A 14794-nucleotide genomic window follows, 5' to 3' on the forward strand; every position below is an offset into this window, starting at 1 on the left:
TTGAGTTTCCTTTCTACTCTTTTGGGGAAGTTTTTTTATGTACATTGAGAGCTTATTCTTAGAAGGCTCCATTCATCCATTATATTAAAAACAACTATGAAATATTATCTCACCTAAGCAATAATAGCAAAGTTCAACAGGGCAGTAAATAAAAGTTGCTGATGCTGTTGTGGAAACAATGGAGCTCTTACTCACTTCTGGTGGAAAGATAAAATGGTACAGCCACTGTGGAAGGTGGTCTGGTGCTTTTTCAAAAATTTGGAAAGAGAAATACCATTTGACACAGCAATTCTACTATTGAGAATATACCCTAAAGAAACCAGATCCATGACTCAAACAGATGAATGAACAGTATGTTTACTGTTGTGTTATTCATAATAGCAAAGAGATGTAAGCAACTCAAGTGCCCATCAAAGACAAATGGATAGAAAAGCTATGGTTCATTCACACAATGGAAAATTATGCAGTATTTAAAAACAATGAATGTGTAAAACATTAACATGAGAGAGTCTGGAGGGCATTATGCTGAGTGAAATATCTCAGTCACAAAAGGACAAACTCTGCATAATCCTGCTATTATATAATAGGACAGCTAGGGATGGGGATGTTGGAGAAAGAATGGGGAAACAAGCAGGTAGATAATGAACATTGCATTAGAATAGATAAGGGGAAGAACTTTCTGAAAGGAATATATGATTACACATTATATGTATTACAACAATCTATGAATAGGGGTGTGTTGTGGGGTGGGTTGATGTGGAGGAAAAGAAAACATTTAACAATGAAAAATATTAAAAAAATGAAACTAAAAGTAATGTATGATTGTCATTATATAATATACTCATTGAAAACATGAGAATGTTGACCTCTTACAAAGATCTAATAACGTTAAAAATCTTATCAAGTTTGATGAAGAAGACAGGTGATTGCTTTAACTTAGTGAGATGCCCAAGAGAGTTTCTCTGTATACTAGACCCAAAGCCACCCAAGGTCCAAATCCATTTCCCAGGAAAGGTACTTTAAATACCTTAAGCTCTAAAATAATGTACAAATAAACTTTAAAGAATAATGATGACATACAACATGCCAGAGTTGATGAGTTTATTAGGTCAATCACAATTGAACTTCTCTCCTTCTATTTAGAGAGATTTAGAACATGATTCTGAATCATTTGTTTCAATATTATAGACATTAGACTTTGCATTTTGGTCATTCATTAATTACATAGTCTGTCCAAGGTAGTCTTCAACAAATTCTTGATGTTAAAAGGAGTAATGAGGAACTGATGTTGAGAGGGATTAGTTAATATAAGATTGAGAAAACTTATGAGAAAAGGTCTCAGCAGAGACTAGAAAGTTATCCTCTAAAGGACAGAAGATATTATAAGTTGATTAGTAGAAGCCAGATCCACAGGCTGATCTGTAACAAGAAGACTGGCAGGTCCTAGATGGCAGATAATTTGGGTAAGAGAATCTGGATCCACAGCCCAGGGAAGAGAAATCACGGATTCCGTAACTCAGGGGTCTGAAGCTATTGGATCCACAGCCATCAGAGTAGCAGCTTCTAGAGCCGTAGCCCAGGGAGCAGCTGCTGCTGGAGCCAAAGCCCAGGGATCCAGTATAAGGTGTCTGGCAAGGACTGCAGGATGTTGAGGTGCTGGGGCGATAGCAGGATGTCTGGCAGGGACTGGACACCACACGAGATGTATGGCAGCTTCTGGGTTCACAACAGGTCTCCTGACCACGTCTGTAGAAAGAAGAACTCAGCTGGTAGTTGCTGGGAGAGCAGAGACCTGTACTGTACACCAAGTTGCTGGGATAGGAAGAGCCACAGGAGGAGACTGGATAGCGCAGGGAACTCCCCAGGGAGTAAGAGGAGAAATTTCCGGAGCAGCAGTTGTAAGACATGGTGACGGGATAGGAGTTCAGCTGTGTCACAGTGAGAAGATTCTCTGTGTTTCTGAGTTTAAATACCATAGTCTGGACTCTGAATTTTATATACTCTTAGACCTGGGTGTGTCCACTATCCAGACGTCCCCGCCTCCTTGTTCATCTTTTTTTACAAGGACACCTCACCAGTTTATGGTTTAAGTTTAATTTTACCATGTCTTCACGTCCTTAATTGTACTATTAATTGCTCACACAGAGGAGGACTCCACTGCATTTCTTTACCACGGAATGAATGTAGCTTGTTCTTTAACACGTTGTTGACAGATACCCTTGCATATGAACCGATGAACAACAAATAGAAATCTTGCTCTATTCTTTCCCAACCTCACAATCTCTGTCATGCTAAAGTCCATCGTTGCATTCACTTTGTCAATACAGTTTGTTTTTTCTGCTATCCTCAAAACAGAGAATATCACATATTCAAATAGACATCTTGATTTTTCATTGTTCATGTATACAATGAGTCTTTGACTTATTATATGGATATAAATTTTCTTCCTTCATTTTAATTTTTTTATTGTAAGCATCAGTGGTCACTGTTTGAAATTATTCTTTTTTCCACAAACCCATGTTAATGAATTTCTCCAAATACTAACTGCCTTAAGCTGTATCAATAGTCTGGGAGTTGAATTATTTGTTCTCTTCCTGACAATATTAATCTATAAAACTGTTACCCTTTGTTGTTGGTAAGTATCTTTGAGTTAGCTACCACACAGAACCTCTATGACCAGCATATATAAACGTTGCCCTACAATGACATTATCTTCTCAGTCATGGGCATGCTCAAGACTATTGTTACAGTCAGAGTCATTTCATCCTGTTGTGGTTTTTCCTCTCTTTTTGACCCTCTACTTTTCCCACCCTTTCACCATATCTACTCAATCTGGTCATCATGGAGTCTTTTCTCTCACAAACTTCAAAAGGTGATGTATTTGAACTGTCATTTTTTTTAATTTAAACTTTCTATAGCAATCATTTCAAGTTCTTACTTTCAGCAAGTGAAGTTGTGTCATCTGCATAACACAGGTTGTTGGTGAATCTCCTCCAATCGTGATGCCATATTCTTTTTCATATAGGTTATAGATTCAGTCTTCAATCTGGATTACAATTCAAAGTTAAGAAAAGAAAACAAACAAACAAAAATGCACCACTGCACCGGTCAGGATAGATAGGGAAAAGTTTGAAATTGTCAACAACTTCATCTTCTTTGGGTCCACAATCAACATCTTTGGTACCAGAAATCAGGAGATCAGATCAAGAAATGTGTAGCATTTGGAAAGACCGTAGCCAAATTACTCTCCAATTTACTGAGGAATAATGATGTCAGTTTGAGGAATAAGGTGTGCCTAATTCAGGCTACGGTCTCTTCAGTCACTTGGTATGTTGCTGAGAACTAGACAATGAATAAGGATAACAGAAAAAAGAATTTATGGCTTTGAGTTATGGTGTTGGAGAAGTGTACTGAATATCCCATAGACTTCTATAAGAAACCAAGCAGATATATCTTGGAGAAAGGACAATCATAATATTTTTTTTAGGTAAAGATGAAAAAACTTCTCACCTGCTTTGGGCGTGTTTCTAGAAGACAGTATTCCTTGGAGTGGGACATGCTTGGAAAGGTAGAAAGTAAGTCAAATATGGGAAGACCTCCAACCAGATGGCTTGACACAGTGACTGTAGCAATGGGTTCAAATATGTCAAAGAAAATGAAGATTACAGAAGATAAGACAGGTTCAGATCTGTTGTTCACAGGATTTCTATGAGTCATAGACAACTCAATGACCTAACAACAACAACATGTTGTTTTGCATGTTTGTTCTTAGATGCTTTCAAGTAGGTTCCCACTCACAGAAACCTTCTGCATGACAGAATAGAACACTGTGCACCATCCTCACAATTGGTGCTATGTTTGACCCACTGTTCTAGTCATTGTGTCTGTCTTGCTGAGAGGCTTCTTTTTATTACTGAGTCTTTACCAACTATAATGTCTTCCTTCAGGAAAAGCTTACTTTTTGATATACATTAATTTAGGAGACTCAACTTTGAATTCATTGACAAAACATCAGATGATGTTATCTGGGGTATATTTGGCTTTCTCACCTCCTGAGGTCATAATAAAAATTAAATGTTAAAGTTCTCTACTCCAGAGTTCATGTCAATAAGTTTTTTTGAAAGGAAATTTACTTAGACTATGATTTTCTTTGAAACAAATCCATTAACCTTTTTTTAGTGAAACTGAATGGAAATATTTAATAGAATTAAGTTTCTCTATTTTTTTGTCTGACAAATCTCCCTTATAGTAATATTCTATGCATAAGTCATAAATTCAACTTATAGTGATTCTGTAAAACAGAAGCGAATTAACACTGAAGAGTGTCAAGACTTCAATAACTATAGAAGCATATTGCAATCTCTTCCTCCATGGGGAAGCTCATGGGTTTAAACTGTTGGCTTTACATTAGCAGCTGAGAGCTTAAGCACTCAGAATTGACTTGATGGCAAGAGATTTTTTTGTGGTGTTTTCAACCTAAATAAGAGCATAGACAAACAACTACTGCTTTACAATAGAAAAAGAAAATACATGTTCTTTTCAATGATTAGCTTTGAACACATCGACAAACTCTATTTTACAAGTACTCAGATTTAAATAAAAAATTTGACAGTTCAAACACAGCAACTGTTCAAATTTGTTAAAGACTCTGTGATTATACCTTTAAGAATGAAATCAAAAGAATTACTCCAAGCAAACAAAAGCAAAAGAAAAGAAAAATCAAATTGCTGTCAAGTCAATTTCAACTAATAACAACCCAGTAGGACAGAGTAGGAGCTCTAGTGGGGCGTATTCGGGATTTCTGCCTCTAATCCAAAGGCCATACACCTCTGGTTGGTTGAATCCATTAGTAGCTCCTCAGGAGAAATATGAACAGTCTCCACTTGTGCAAATTACAACCTTGAACACCTGCTTCAGGGTCAGATATGAGTAGTTTCTCACTTCATGACAATGAGTTTGAATGCAAGTAGAACTGTCTCATAGAATTTCCAGGGTTACAATTTTGATAGAAACACTGCTACATCATTTTACATCTGCTGAGCCCTCTTGTTTTTTAGTACCATGAAGTCAGAGCTGGCTCTGAGCTGTCACTCTAGCAGGTTTTCAGAGGCAGACTAGGGAGGAGACTGCCCATTTTTCTCCTGTGAAACATCTGGTGGATTACAATTGCTTACCTTTGAATTGGCAGCAAAATTTCTTACCAACACCAAAAGAAGATAGAAGTAATACACAAAATTGCTTGTACCCAAAAAAAGTTATTGACCCTGAAAATTTTAAGAAGTATCAAACAAGAGCCAATGGTAAAGAAAGATGGTGTTCAAGCTACATTGAAGACACGGCCAAAGAATAAGTCCCCAGGGATTGATGGAATACCAATTGACATGTTTCAGTTAACATATGAAGTCCTAGATGTGCTTACCAGCTTATGCCAAGAAAATTAGAGGACAGCTAACTGGTAACTTACTGGAAGAGTTACATATCAGTCCCCATTCAAAAGAAAAGTGATCAAACAGTGGGGAAATTATTTAAAAAATCATTAATAGCTCATGCAAGAAAAATGCTGAAGATCATTAATACTGGCTACAACAATACATTGACAGGTAATTACCAGAAATTCAGGCTAGTTTTAGAAGTTACCCAACATTAGAATATCATTGATAATGTCAGATAAATAATGGCTGAAGGCAGACTATACCAGAAGAATACATCTGTTAGTGTTTTAGTGACTATTCAAAGGCATGTGACTGTGTAAATCATAACAAATAGTTATTAACATTGAGAAAAATAGGAATCCCAGAATACTTATTTGTGTTTTTATGGAATTTGTACCTAGACTTTTATTCAAACAGAGCAAAGGAACAATGTCTACATAAAATTAAGAAGAGTATAAGGCAGGGCTGTATCGTTTCTTTATACTTATTCAATCTGTATCCTGAACAAATAATTCATAAAACTGGACTCTATGAAGAATGCGACATCAAGATTAGAGGAAAAATAAAAAATCTGTTATGCAGATGACACAACTTTGCTTGCTGAAAAGCGAAGAGGATATGAAACACTAACTGCTAAAGATCAAAGACATCTCAAGAAAGAAAGATCAAGAAAACAAAGGTCACTCAATATAATGCTCTCCAGTCTCTCCCAAGTTATGTAGTATTTTTCAAAATCATTGCTCCATAATTCTGCATAGTATTTCATTATGTGAAAGTACTGCAATTTCTCCATTCATTCAGTTGTGATTGGACATTTGGTCTGTTTCCCTGTTTTTGCAATGGTGAATATTGCTGCTATGAACATTGCTGTACAGATCCCCATTTGAGTATCAGTTCTAATTTCCTTGGATATATTCCTAGTAGTGGAATAGCTGGCTCATACAAAGTTTCTATATTCAACTTTTTGAGAAAATGCCAAAATGTCTTCCAGAGTGGTTGTACTGTTTTACAGTCCCATCAAGAATTGTATGAGAGTTCCCACCTCTCCATAGCCTCTCCAACATTTATTTCTTAGCTAATGGTGGGCGAGGTACAAAGGGTGAGCCATTTTATAAAACATAATGCAAGGAAACACAGTATATGAAACATAGTATGAATGAAGGATAATGTGAAACACAATGTATACAAACATTGTTAAGTAAACCAATATTAAAAAAAAAAATAATGAAACAAAGATTCTCACTACAGAAACAACAGTCAACATTATGATAGGTGCAAAAAGGATTGAAGCTATCAGTGATTTCATCTTTTTTGGATCCACAGTCAACACTCTGTATTCAGGAAATCATAAAGGTATTGGATTAGGAAGTCTGTTGTCAGGGGCTTCTCCAAAATGCTGAAGAGTAGTAAGTTTGAAAACTAGGGTGCAACTGATTTAAACTCTGATATTCTCTATCATCTGCTAATCATTAGAGAGGTAGACAGTGAATAAGGATGCCAGAAGAATAATTGACTCCTTTGAGTTATGGTGCCAAAGAATACCACTAAATAGCCCATGGAATGTTAAAAGAACAATCAGATATGTCTTGTACAAAGTGCAGTGAGAGCACTCCTTGAAGACAAACGTGGTGGTGAAGCTCTGTCTTTCATACTTTGGATGTGTAGCTAGGCAAGGCTATTCCCTGGAAAGGGACTTTGTGTTTGGAGAGACGGAGTGCCCACAAAGAAAACACAGACCCTCACTGAGATGGACTGACAAAGTGACTTTAGCAATGGGCCTTAGTGTGTCAGGTCAGGGATGATGAGGATGACACAGAATAGGGCTGAGCTCAGGTCAGCTGTACATAGGGTCACTATGAGACACACAGACAAGATGGTAAATAACAACATCAGCAGTAAGCCATAAGAGCTCCCTCTGCTGAGCACCAGTAGGTTTGAACTCTGACCTTTCTATTACAGACACATGCTTAATCTTATGTTTACAGGACTCTTTTCCCATAAATATTTTAGTTTAGGAAATCTTATGCAGCAATTCTATCCTGTTCTACAGAGTCATTATGAATCCCAATTGTCTTAAAAGGACATCCTAAATCAACTTTGAATTTTTTCTATATCTCTCACAGTGGATGGGCTCTTAAGTTCAATCATTTATTTATACCTAAGGAAATATTTGGGTAATTGCAAAATATTTCCAAAGTTAGTATCTTTAATCCTCTGAGTTGTGTAAGTGTACATTTCTCATTAACCTACTGAGAACGAAACTCTTTCAGACCGATTCAATAGTTTCGCCTACATTGCTTGGAAGCACAGAGGAAAAACTGAAGATGAATTTTGAGCCATAGCTTCCTTATTCAAAATCTAATTTTAAGTAACTCAGCGATGATAGTAACAACCAAAGATGATTATACTGTAATTTATCTCAGAAAATAATCTTTTAGACAGAAAGGTCTAGTAAAGACCTCTCCTATGAATATTTTCGTTAAGCCATGCTCAAAAGGAGAATTCTGTGATCTTTTTACATTTAAGTCTATTTTATTTACTTATCTGCACACACACACAAAGTATCTGGATAATCCATGCTTATAGTAATGTAAAAGTAAAAGAAGAAAAAGCGACTTATCTGTTTTGTAGTCATTCTGCTTTTGAATCTGGTATTTTATTTGGCTTAACTTAGAGAAATGACATTCACAATTGTCATCAAAATCCAAGCCCTTTAAACTACCTAAAAATTAACTTGCTTTATTCTAAAGCACGCCGCTTCAGATAACTTGTTACTTGGTTTTATGATTATCTCTCCCATGCAGAGTCCAAAGGGTGACATGCATCACATGAAGTGCTCTTGTGCAATACCTAAACTATTGCTCTGATTCACTGAAGCAAAATCAGCTGGGCTTCATGAATGGACTTCTATTAAATTTACTGGTGAGGGAAAAAGAACGTGCCACCACCAACATAGGGGATTGTTTAAAATGTTGGCCTTTAACTAGGACTGCAGCGAAGATAATGAATGGAAGGGATAGGCTCTAATCTGTGCCCCCCTTTCCCTTCTCCTTTTCTTTTCATCTGTCCAGTAAAAAAGCTTTTCATATTTGAAGTGCCTCTGGGATCATGTCACATCCTTCTAATGCCCTTTTGAACTTGCCAGGGCCTCGCACTCCCTCTGCCTCCATGACATCTCTGTCTTTAGCTCATTTGCAGGATGGCGAATAATTCTTCCTTCCTATTAATAGTTGATTCTGCCTACGTTGCTTGCATTTGCAGGTCAGCTTCCTGTGTCTTGCAATAAACCTTAATGTGACTTCAGATGAGTCAATTCTAATTAACATTTTCCCCACCCACTCCTAATTAGGTTAACACTTTTCATTAGAGTTCTTTGCTCACTTTATATAAATGCTAATGAATAGCTCATAAATGCCAATAAATGCATCTCTCTGGATGAAATAAAAAGCAAAACAAAATTAGAGTAACATTGGTAGTTTAGAAGTAGACCCTGGAACGAATAACATATTTTGTATGTTCATATGCAAAGGTATTAGTTAAGAAAATATTTTGTTATCTGCTTACCTGAAAAATGAGTGTGATACTACAAACAAATCTTTTTCTTCCATTTTTAAAAGAAACTGTGGGATTAAAATAGCGTATAAATGTTTTAAATAAAAACAAGCAGCAAACAAAAACAGCACAGTATGAACTGAAAGACTCATTGCTCAAATAAAAGACCAGAAGAAAGATCACTCTATTCTTGACCCTGCCCCAGAAGGATCCATGAAATTTGGGCCTGGCCTCAGCTTCCCTAGAAATAATTTGGAATCAATGTTTGAGGTTCTTATTAGCAAGGACAGGCCTTTTATCTCCTAGTGGCTTTCCCCTTACTTTATATGCTTTTTTGTAGAACTGATCTATAACTTTTATTTTAAGTCTTTTTCAGTTGTTGATGGTATGGCCCTATGCCATCTCTGTGACTATTTGGTAATTGGACCATTGTGATTTATAGGTGGATTTTTGTTGTTGTTGTTGATTAAATAAATACAAATAAATCACTTGGCTTTTATTTTTATAAAGATCCTTTGTAGTTTGGAAGCGCAACTGAAATTTGTTCAGCATCATAGCAACATATAATTTACAAATAACAGAAGATAGTGGCAGGCTATAATGTACATTGTCCAGGAACTGACCCTAGATTTTTTTTTATAGAAAATGGCAGGATATTTATCACTCAACTACTGTTATTGTTGAGTACCGTTGAGTCAGAACCAACCCACTGCTGACCCTCTGGCATGTTTTCAGAGACAGTTAATCACACAGAAGATTGCCCATCTTTCTCTCACAGAGAAGCTGGCGGATTTGAACCATATGCTTTTGAGATTGCAGTAGAGGTTCTTACGACTAGGCCATCAAAACACCCTACTGTACCTTTTTTCAAAAATTTTTAGATCTTTTTTCAGTATTTCCCTCTTCTTTAATTCATCTGAAATTTAGAATTGTACTTCAAGATCCACACCAAGCAATTTGTCTTTGACAAAACATTGTTAGTTCAGATAAAATCATCAACTTCATACCTTTCTGAGAGGTGACTTCCCAAATTACTTTATTTTGACTTCTAAATGCATGTCATAAAAGCACAGAATGTAAGAGTCTTGTAAGAGACCTATAAAAACATTAGTTCAAGACTATTAATGATCAAGAATGTTGTGAAATTGGAACCGATCTATATCTGACCCTATATCTGAGGCTGTGAATTGTACTGGAGAAAATTTTCTCTTAACCACTGAGTCACATGTGGTCTTGAACTATGAGAGTGACTTTTGGATTAGCATTGAAATTTCCTATAGACTGTGCCACCATGTTTTCTAATGATCAAGAGCAAGCTCATCTCAAACAAAGAATAAACACAAACAATATGAGTACAAATATTTCCCCAAAAGCCCACATTTTCTGGGTAAAGAGATGTTTTTTAGACAAATAGATATTTACACACAGATATGAAGCAATAGAAGCTAAATGGTTGGCAAACAGGTATTAAGGCTAACAAGTATTTAAAACTCTATGCCAGTCATTTTTGTCTATGTAATGTCATTTAAATCTCCTGAGAAAAGTAGATAACATTTTCAATTTTCACACGTGGAAGATGAGCAAAACAGCTTATTAAATTACACAAGGCCACACATTTAACAAGTGGTGGAATTAAAATTCTTGTTCAGATTTACTTTGCTCCAAATTCCACTGTTTTCATTCAATTCTTTTCATTTTATTTAATATCATGAGTTCCTTACCCAGGATGAGTTTTGAGCTCTGAAAAGATAAACCATTTCTCTGTTAGATAATGTAGAGTTAACTATGACTTATAATGACCCCGCGTACAACAGATCTGGACCTTGTCCTATTCTGTGCCATCTTCACAGTCTCTGACATGCTCTAGCACATTGTTACTGTCTCTATGTCAATCCGTCTTGTTGAGCATTTTCCTCTGACCCTCCACTTTTCCAAGCATGATTTCTTTTTAAAAGTACAGAGTTCTCCTGCTATGGTTGTCATTATTAGGTACCATCAAATTGACTCATAGTGACCCTATGTGCAACAGATCAGGACCCTTTCCTATCCTGTACCATTCTCCTATGTTTCGATATCCTCAAGATCATTGCAGTAGTCACTGTGTAAATCTGTCTGAATGAGCATCTTCCTCTCTTTCACCAACCCTTCACCTTTCCAAGCATGATGCCCTTCTCCAAGGAATAGCCTTTCCTACCAACATTCCTGAAGAGATGAAGATCTATCATCTTTCTCCAAAATATGTTTGTTCTTTTGTCAATTCATGTGATTATCAGTACTCTTCTCCAACACAACAACTCAAAGACATCAATTCTTCTTCTGTCATCCTTATACATTGGCCAGCCCTCAGCAAAACAACAAGTGATTGAAAAGTTCATGGCCTGAGTCAGACACACTTTCATCCTCAAACTAACATCATTGCTAACATCATTTCTCCTCTATAACTTGGAGAGGCCCCTGACTGCAGTCTTTCCCAGAGCAATATGTCTCTTGATATAATGATTGCTGATACCAAGATATATTGTGGATCAAACAAGATGAAGTTCCTGACAGTTTAAATCTTTTCTCCATCCATCATGATGTTACTAAGGTCCAGTGGTAAGAATTTTTGATTACTTGATGTTTAGATGCAATCTGTATTGAAGGCTGCATTCTGCTTCAAGTCCTCCTCATTTTCAGCAAGCGAGGTTGGATCATCTGCATAGCATAGGTTATTGATGAGTCTTTCTCCCATCTTGATGCCACGTACTTTTTCGTAGAATTCATTTTCTCAAATAATTTTCTCAGCATGCAGATTGAATAGTTATGGTGAGAGGACACAACCAAGATGCAAGGCTTTCTTAATTTTAAACCGTTCTTCTAGGTGGTATAGCCCTGGTCTGTGTGTTGCTGTACAGAGGTAACTCGTGGTTTCTGTGATGCTGAACACTGGGACACTGATGTGCCAAACATGGTAATGGTTACCCTTGGATGACAGTGTTGCTGGAGCTTCCCAACTAAAACAAGCCTGGAAGCAGGAGCGGCATCCACTTCCGAAATGGCTTGCCTCCGGAAACTCTATGTACGAACAGTACTCAGGCCTTTCGTTCACAACAACAACAACAGTATCCCCTTACTTTAATCACACAACAACCACTTTTTTTGGTTTTAGTATAGGAAGCTTAATGGCAAGAAGTTATGCTTCAATCAAAAAAGGCATTGAGGCTACCAGCTGCTCCATGGGAGAAGGATGGATAATCTCCTCTAGTATGATTAACTCCCTCTGAAAACTCTCTAGAGGATCAGTTATGGGTCGGTTCTGACTGTAAGGTACACAGCAAACACCACATATCTTTCACATGAGCACAATTAATTGTTCTGGAATTCCTACTCTCCTGACTATTAGCCATAATGTGTTATTATCCACACAGTCACATGCTTTTGCATAGTCAGTATAACATAAATTGACATCCTTCTGGTTTTCTCCCAATTATAAACATAAAACATATGGAGTTGCAGAATCTCTGGCTCTAAAATATTAAATTCAGCCTCTGGTTCTGATTAAAATACTTGATTCAGCCATCTTTTCAGTTACTTGCTATGCATTTGAGAGATGGACAATGAAAAAGGACAAGAGAAGAAGAATTGATGCTTTTGAGTTGTGGTGCTGGAGAAGAATACTGACTATCCCATGGACTGGCAGAAGAACAAAAATATATGTCTTTGAAAAGGTGCTATCCGAGTGTTTCTTGGAGGCAAAGGAGGGAAAACCTTGTCTCTCACACTTTAGACAAGTTGCTAAGAGATACTATTCTTTGGAAAATGATAACATGCTTAGAAGGATGGAGGATCAGCAAAAGAGAGCAAGACCTCTATCAAGATGGATTTACATGGTGACTGCAACAGTGGGCTCAAGCATATCAAAGATTATGAGCATGGCACTGTTTAGGACAGAATTCAGGTCTGTTGTTCATAAGGTCACTATGAACTATACTTGACTCAATGGTACCTAATAACAGCAAAAATAACAAGGAGCATTCATATTTCAGCTCCTGAATGACTAATTTCTTCAGGTTTTTGCTCTTCAGTATGTTGTTACTGTTGTTGTGTACTGTGGAATCAGAACCAACTCATAGCTAATCCTGGTTTTCAGAGGCAGTTTAATCACAGGAAGAGATTTGCCAGTTTTCTCCCATAGTAGCTGGCAAATTCGAACCAAGTACCATTAGAATTGCAGCTTGACCCCTTACCAGAGCCACCAGAACTCAGTGTAGTATTGTTGTTGTTGTTATGTGCCGTCGAGTCGTTTGCGACTCATAGCGACCCTGTGTACAATAGCCCTAAACCCTGCTCTATCCTGTGCCAATTGCATGGCCACTGACACACCCATCCCGATTACCCCAGTCACTGAATCAATCCACCTCATAGAGGGCCTTCCCCTCCTGTGCTGTCCCTCCACCTTACCAAGCATGGTGTCTCTCTCCAAGGACCTGTCCCTCCTTACAACATGTCCAAAGGATGTCAGGCGAAGCCCCAGAATCCTTGCCTCCAAGGAGTAGCCTGGTTTAACCCTCTCTGGGATGAATCTGTTTGTTTTCTTGGCCATCTAGGGTACATTCAATATTTTCTCCAGCACCACAACTCAAAGGCATCAATTCTCCTTTTATCTTCTCTAGTCATTGTCCAACTCTCTGATGCATAACAAGTGAGTTCAAAGACCATGGCCTGTATCAGGCGCACCTTAGTCTCCAGAGAGACACCGTTGCTCTTGAGTACTTTAGAGAGGTCCCTAACAGCAGACTTTCCCATCGCGATACTTTTTTTTATTTCCTGGCTGCTGGTGCCAAGAGTGTTGACCGTGGAGCCGAGCAAACTGAAGCTGTGAACAATCTCAATCTCTTCACCATCCATCCTGATGCTACCAATTGGTCTAGTAGTGAGAGTCTTTGTCTTCTTGCTATTGAGCCTCAGTCCATATTGAAGGCTGCAGTCCTTGACCCTCTGCAGCAAGTGCATGAGGTCCTCCTCAGTTTCGGCAAGCAGGGTTGTGTGATCTGCATAACGCAGTTGTTAATAGATCTTCCACCAATCCTGATGTCACACTTCTCCTCATAGAGCCCAGCTTCTCGAATAATCTGCTCTGCATACAGGTTGTAAAGGTATGGAGATAGGACACATCCCCGGCATACACCCTTACCAATTTTGAACCATGCGGTGCTACCCTGCTCTATTCTAATGACTTCCTCTTGCTCCAAGTATAGGTTTTGCATTAGCACGATTAAATGTTCTGGGATTCCCATTCTTCTCAGAGTCAGCCACAGTTTGTTATGATCCACACAGTCAAATGCCTTTGCATAATCAATGAAACACAGATAGACATTCTTCTGGTATTCTCTGCTTTCAGCCAAGATCCATCTAACATCAGCAACAATATCCCTAGTACCACGACCCCTTCTAAACCCAGCCTGGACTTCCGGCAGTTCTCTGCTGATGTGCTGTCCCAGTCGTTTTTGGATAATCTTCAGTAGAATCTTGGTTGCATTTGAAATCAATGATATTGTTCTGTAGTTTCCACACTCAGTTGGGTCACCTTTCTTTGGAATGGGGACAGATATAGATCTCTTCCTGTCAGTTGGCCAAGTGGTTGTTCTCCAGATTTCTTGACACAACTTGGTGAGCACATCCAGGGCAGCATCTGTTAGCTCAAATATGTCAATTGGTATGCCATATATTCCGGGGGCCTTATTTTTTGCTATTTCCTTCAAAGCAGCTTGAACTTCTTCCTTCATCACCATAGACTTTTGATCAAATATTATTTCATTAAATTTTTCTGT

At 37.8% G+C, this 14794-nt stretch overlaps 1 protein-coding gene across 1 annotated transcript; it reads right to left on the reverse strand.

The window, feature by feature from the left end:
- Positions 1-1391: 1391 nt before the first annotated feature.
- LOC102844304 (keratin-associated protein 13-1-like) lies at positions 1392-1910 on the reverse strand. Its single transcript, XM_006899420.1, has one exon. It carries the CDS (start codon positions 1905-1907, stop codon positions 1392-1394), a length of 516 nt encoding a protein of 171 aa, XP_006899482.1. The 5' UTR covers positions 1908-1910.
- Between the last annotated feature and the right edge of the window lie 12884 nt (positions 1911-14794).

This window comes from Elephantulus edwardii, unplaced genomic scaffold (genome assembly GCF_000299155.1).
Source record: "Elephantulus edwardii isolate Elephantulus edwardi_28Jun2011 unplaced genomic scaffold, EleEdw1.0 scaffold00256, whole genome shotgun sequence".
NCBI lineage: Eukaryota > Metazoa > Chordata > Mammalia > Macroscelidea > Macroscelididae > Elephantulus > Elephantulus edwardii.